This window comes from Medicago truncatula, chromosome 7 (genome assembly GCF_003473485.1).
Source record: "Medicago truncatula cultivar Jemalong A17 chromosome 7, MtrunA17r5.0-ANR, whole genome shotgun sequence".
Classification (NCBI taxonomy): domain Eukaryota; kingdom Viridiplantae; phylum Streptophyta; class Magnoliopsida; order Fabales; family Fabaceae; genus Medicago; species Medicago truncatula.
The window spans coordinates 408,763-415,570 of NC_053048.1; the positions used below are offsets into that span (position 1 = coordinate 408,763).

Consider the following 6,808-nt stretch of genomic DNA (forward strand, 5'->3'; position numbering starts at 1 on the left):
ATTGAGATCATATCCATTCAAACAATTAGTCTTTACAGTCACACACATATATATTCAGTTAAAAGAAAGAAAAAAAACTATCCTAAAAAGTTCCAATAAGTTCCAATAAACAAGTTTTACGCTGTGTTTTTATTTGACATTGAAATCATTGTAGTATATATATTTATTTCAAGTAACCATAAAGTCAATTTGTAGTAATATTATGTAAAAAATTATTTGCCCTTTTCCATCATAACTACCGAAAAGAAATAAACATTTGAACAAAAGAAGAAATCCATTGAAAATGAAGTAATTATTAGGAGAGAAAGTGGTCATGAAAGGGGGAAAAAGGTCAAGATAAGCTGACCCATGATGACTTGAGAGACAAATTATAGTTGCACTTGCACCAGCAGCAATTTAAATCTTCTAGAAACTTTTAGTACATGGAAAAGGAAATGATACAATAATAACCAAAGATATCTTTTCAGCTCCTACTACCTTGATAGCTATGCTTATAACATTGAAAAGGATAGCTGAAAAGCAACCTTGTTATTTTTTTATTTCATATAAATAAAATAAAGAGTTTAATTTTGATACATCGCCAATATAAATAATTTAAACTGTCAATAAATCACAATCAATCATATATGTGATTTTAGAAATCGTTATGATAAAAGTTAAACATTCTTAATATTATAACGATTGTGATTGATTGACAATGTTTGAAAAAATTTGCGTCGACGATATATATAAATTAAATGCTATAATAAATTAATCTTAGCTTAGCTAAGTAGAAAAAAGTCTTGATAATAACTAACTATTGAGACCTATAATTTAGCCTCATCTCAAAACCATTCCTACCATATTGATAATCTTCAATAGTCTTCTCAATTTCAGATTGTGTATTCATGACAAAAGGACCATATTGAGCAATAGGTTCATTCAATGGTTGTCCACCAATGAGCACAAACCTCAAAGGCTTTGAAGAGTTATTATTCCAAACACTAAGTCCATCACCTTGAGTGAAAACAATGATATGGTGAGCCACAATTGGTGATGAATTTTGTAAACCAAAAACACCTTCTCCTTCAATTATGTATGCAAATGAATTCCATAACTCAGGAATAGTTTGATGAACTTGAGTTCCTGGCATCATGGTGAAATCAAGGAACATGGTTGGTGTTCTTGTGTAAACAGGTGAATTCACTCCCATTGATTCTCCTGCTATCACTCTCACTTCAACACCATCTTTTTCTCCTGATGGTATGTTCTCACTTAGAAGTTCTTGATAGTTTGGCTCAATCCTGAATCAAAAGTCAAACTAAGTAAATTAGTAAAATATCAAAATAACGGTTCAAAACATTGTCATGCTGCCATATATTTTATAGGCTTAATAGCAATTTTGGCCCCCTAACTAAAATAATTCGATTTTGGCCCCATATGTTTTGCCTCTTTTGCACTTTTGGCCCCCTAGGCCAATTTTGACCAAGTCAATGCTGATGTGGCGCCATGTGTGTAATTTTTTTTATTTTTTTAATCATTAAAAGAATAAAAAAATACTTTTAAAATTTTTTTAATTAAAAAAATAAAATAAAAAATACTTTTTTTTATAAAAAAAAAAAATAATAAAAAAATTACACACGTGGCGCCACGTCGGCATTGACTTGGTCAAAATTGGCCTAGGGGACCAAAAGTGCAAAGGAGGCAAAACATAGGGGGCCAAAATCGAATTATTTTAGTTAGGGGGCCAAAATCGCAACTTCTTGAAACATAGGAGGCCAAAACTGCTATTAAGCCTATTTTATATTAGGGAAATGTTAACGAGTGCCCCGGGACACTCTTTAAGACATTTAAATAGTAAATTTTTATGAGAATTATTGAAACCGTTGACTTTTTAGTGGATAGTTTTTTGAATCAGAATGCTTAAAGGGAGCACTCGTTAACAAGAAGACCTATTATATTACAGTAACTTCAATTTTTTTAGTCTTTGCATCCAATTTTTATCCCTATAGATTATAGATTATAATTCTATATTTTTAGTCCCCAGAGAAGAATTGAAAAAGACTAAATATATGCAGTTTTGTAATTTGTAAGACTAAATATGAGAACATAGATTAAAAACAAAAAATTTAAATTATTTAACCTCACACTATATAGTATTACATTACATTGGTTCAAGTGAAACTAGATTTAGAATTCTTAAATAAGGTCTCGAGTTTGAGTTTTGTGAATGAAAAAAATGTGGTTGGAAGGGGAGACCGCACTAAAATTGATTAGCCAGATTCTTCAACAAAGATTAGTTATTGGTAAAATCTACTTCGAACCAATAAAATAATTAAAAATACATAAATATCACATTACATTTTGTCATTAGATGCTAAATTGATCCACAATTGCAGTCCATTGTTTTTTGCTTCTGCAGGCATTTCAGAGTGAATAATTCCCCTCCCTGCAGTCATCCACTGCACAAAAAAGACAAATATATAAGAGAGATTAAAACTTAACCAAATTCCACTTAAGCTTCTTATGTTTTTGTATAACTCTTTATGATCAATTAGTGTTGTTGGTAACTACCTACCTGAACATCACCAGTTCTTATTGTACCCTTGTGGCCAGCAAAATCTTGATGAGTTATACCTCCCTGAATTCAAGCAATGTCAAACTTTTTAGGCAAATAAAATGACAATAATAAACCAATGTTGAAAGTAAAATAAAACTTAGACATCATTAAAGTGCTGACACAGACACCGACATCAGACACAAAGTACATATAGATTTTCGTAATAATTTAAAGAAAATAAATTAACTACATATAATTAAATGTGTCGGTATCATGTTGAACATCGGAAACACGGAAGTGTGGTACAAAGATGGTCAATATACATAGATACATACCTCTAGCATGTAGGTGACTGTCTCAAAACCTGCAAAAGAGATATGCAAATCAAGATATTATTAGACAAAACAATATATGTATAAAATATTAAGGAAGGAAAGTGAAAATATATAAACAAATACAAAACCTCTGTGTGGATGATCAGGAAATCCTCCAGGAGGAGATACTGCAAAGTCAAACAAGAAAATAAACAGATCTTAGTTAACACTTAACACAAAAAGCCAACAAAACAAACAAACAAAGCCTTAGTCTCAATCTCAAACATAAATATATAATTTTTATATTATACCTGAGAAGTGATCCAACATTAGAAAAGGATCCAAGTTCTTCAACTCACTTCTGATAATCACATCACATAAATCATATCAAAGGAATGCACAAGAACATGAATATTGCAACATTCAATTCATATTTATTGATTAATAAATGAAATGCATATATAAAGAATATAAATAACAATAGAAAAATATATGAACATACCTTCCAATGCCTCTTCTAACAACAGCACCATCTCCTTCACGTTGAGATTTGGCTAAAAACTTGTTAAGAACAAACCTGGGGGTGTTAAAAGCAGAACATATTCCTGACATTGAAAAAGATACAGATCTTATAATCAAATTCAGTAGTAAAAGATTCTTATAAGCTATTTTTGCGTGTGTCTTTTGTGTTTTTTATATGTGAATGTGAATGTGAAATGTGAACAATATATGGATTAGATGACATATATATATATAGTCTTAGAAATGAATGAAATGTAACGCGCAGAAAAAGAAAAGAAGTTTTTTTGCATTTGAGTTGGTTGGTTCTGACATTTGACATTTAAGCGTGGGCGGTGGGGTCCACTTCCTCATTCATATGACATCAATATCTTGTCATCATGATGATTGCATTTCTTTTTGTTTTTCCAAATCTTCACTATCAACAAAATTGCACACATTTCACACCTTCTTTTTTGTTTTGGTACAAAATATCACATTCACACCTTCTATAATATGCTAAGAAAATGCTTATATTAATTTCTCATTTGTGGGTTTTACAAAAGAAAATCATTATTTTGTCAAAAAAAAAATCATTATTTATTTTGAATTTCTAATAATGAGTTTTTTTTTCTACTAATAACAGATTCTCTTAAAAAATTTCATATTTATATTGTCCATAAATATAATGTCCAATATATATCCGTTGGAGAGCCTGACGTGGCAATGCAAGTTTTATAAAATTTAGTAAGAAACATTAATTAAGCTACGATATTAATAGAATAAACCATTTATTTCGCTCTCCTACATGGCCTAATTGGGGTTCTAATACCATTTGGTGGAGAAATTAGAGAGCGTCGGGGAGCGGTAATGACACCCCCCCCCCCCCCCCCCCCCTCTCTCTCTCACACACACAAACACACAACATTTCCTTCATTTCTAATCGATGTGGAACGTAATCACTCAAAGTTGAAACTAGGAGTTTTGGGAGCGGTAATGTGCTAAACAGTGGCGTTGCTAGGACCCTGGGTTAGGGGGTTCAAAATTTAAAACTTTATCAGTAGAATTGTCCTCTACGCAGTTTCATGTTATGGATTTGTTGAGTAATAAACTCTTTATCAATGTTGTCGAATATATCTCTTTCAATATGTCACGAGACAATCGTTCGTCAATTCATCTTTCTTTTGATTACATGCTTAATTTAGTTTTCAAAAATTTCACATTAGAATGGATAAGCAAGACGTCTTTTATTAGTTTCAATCAGTTCTTTTTTTAAAGATCATTTTATTTTTTCAAAGATACAAATTTAACACTAATATACACATCCATGATATAACATAAATATCAGTAATATTAGACAGGAAATAGTCTCTAGAAAAAGTAAAAAAGAATTTATAAAATAATATAAGGAATAGAAATAGTAAAAAAAATAAAAAATATAGGAATGTTAGTACAATATATATCTTGTTCTTAGTTTGATGTAGTGATCTAGTCATTTTAAAATACTAAGCTTTAGGATGTGCAGAAATAGTAAACTAATAACACCTTAAAAGCAAGTAAACTAGTAACACGTTAAAGTAAAGAGTCAATAGAAAAGATCAATGTTAGCCTTGAATTGAAAGAGTCAATAGGTGTAGGCTATATTATTGGACAACATGCTGTAATATGTGTGCAACTTTTACAGTCATAGGAGAGTGATGGTGCAAACCTTATTTTCTCGGAGGTTCATGATAGAAAAACACTTGATAATTGGTAATAAATTAAAGGGGTGAGGGGGTTCAGCTGCATCCCCTGGATACAAGCTGGCTCCGTCCCTGGTGCTAAACATCAAGGACCACTTAGTAACTTTGACATCACATCTTTATCTAAAACCTTAAGAATCGTATTCCTTGGCTTCAGGTCATAAAAAAAAAGTGGGTTTAGGGAGAAAAAGGATGCTACTATTATTAAACTCGTGTGTCCATCATTTCACAAAAAATGGCACAAAACACTGATTGACTCTGTAATTAACTGAAATTAGTCATCCAATTGAAACCAAATGAACACCGCAACAAGACAAACAATCAAACAATGCCGAACAAGACAACGAAGAAAACAACATCATACTCAAAGGACGAAATCTTAAAAAAAAAAACCTAGATATATGTGGAAATCACTTATTTAGATTAAATTAGATAGAAAAGAGGGTGATTTTGGGTAAAAACAATTGATCAAAAACCATCCTCTCAAAGAAGAAAATGGAAAAGAGAATATATATATATATATATATATATATATATATATATATATATATATGAGGATGTATCATATGAGAATGAACTTTTTATATGAGAATGATGAGAATGCTTATTTACCATTGGATTAAAATTTTATGGCTGAGATTAAATGGTCTAGGTAAGTTGTTCATGCGCTGGATTCTTTTCCCCAACAAAGAAAAAAAAGCTGAACATCCACCATTTTGCTCTTCCCGTCATCACCATGGACGATTCAGATCCTATTGCGTTTGTAACTTTGCAGCGCTGGATTCAACTTTTATTGTGTTTGCAATTTTGCAGATCCTATAAAACTGCTCATAACCTAAAATTATTTTTAGATCTCCATATTCAATTCAATTTAATCTCTTATTTTTAAGGTAAAATACAATAGCGGTGGTGGTTGCCTGGTTGGTGGTTTCATTACTGAATGGGGTGGTTCCGGCGACCCTCTTTGCAGGAAGAAGAAACGTTGGGGCGACCATGCTTTAAGGCGCACAACAACCGTTGTCTCCGCCTCGCCGGTGTTTTCGACTTGCTTCATCTCCGTCGTGGTCGCCGGTGTTTTTGACGTCTGTTGTTCCAAGAAAACAATAAAATCAAATCAAAGAGAGATAATAAATTATTAGGAAACATGAGTTGAATTTGTGTTGAATTTCACTTGAGAAGATGAACTGGAAAGATGAATAGTGAGAGTTGATAGATGATAGAATAAAGAGATATACATGTGTTGTTTAAAATGAATCTATTAATTCCATCCATCTATTTTTGATCTAATGGTTGAGATTCATTCTCGTCATTCTCACATAATAAGTCCATTCTCATATGATACATCCTATATATATATATATATAAGGGATCAAATTACACCGATTAAAAGTTACAACAATGTACACCGCTTAATATCGTTATAGTCGATGCATATTTTTAAAATTTGCCCTTTGGATTTTAAGTTTATATCACATAGATCATTCACGTAAATTTTTACGAAAATCTAAATTCGTTTTATATGTCATTGAGATACATCAAGATTAACGGTTTATGCACTTTTATATAACACAGTTAAACTTGTTTTTGTATTTCAATAACATATCAAATAATTTTAGATTTTCGTAAAAATTTACATGAATGATCTATGTGATATATAAATTTACATGAATGATTTTTAAATCTTTAAAAATAATATTTTCAAAATAACTTTACCA

General features: G+C 31.0%; 1 protein-coding gene across 1 annotated transcript; it reads right to left on the minus strand.

The window, feature by feature from the left end:
- Positions 1–311: 311 nt before the first annotated feature.
- Positions 312–3,613, minus strand: LOC25499793 (pirin-like protein 2). Its single transcript, XM_013592337.3, has 7 exons — positions 3,356–3,613; positions 3,165–3,214; positions 3,003–3,041; positions 2,875–2,903; positions 2,558–2,620; positions 2,341–2,441; positions 312–1,283 (listed from the first exon to the last, which is right to left on the minus strand). Exons 1-7 carry the CDS (start codon positions 3,463–3,465, stop codon positions 797–799), a joined length of 879 nt encoding a protein of 292 aa, XP_013447791.1. The 5' UTR covers positions 3,466–3,613; the 3' UTR covers positions 312–796.
- Between the last annotated feature and the right edge of the window lie 3,195 nt (positions 3,614–6,808).

What these genes read in the sequence shown, in the direction of transcription:
- LOC25499793 (XM_013592337.3), bottom strand. Translation starts at nt 3,465, where the DNA reads ATGTCAGGAATATGTTCTGCTTTTAACACCCCCAGGTTTGTTCTTAAC. An exon ending in GTTAGAAGAGGCATTGGAAG is followed by an intron (nt 3,215 to 3,355) that starts GTATGTTCATAT and finishes TGTGATTATCAG; the next exon opens with AAGTGAGTTGAAGAACTTGG. An exon ending in TTAGCATCTAATGACAAAAT is followed by an intron (nt 1,284 to 2,340) that starts GTAATGTGATAT and finishes CTTTTGATTCAG; the next exon opens with GATTGAGCCAAACTATCAAG.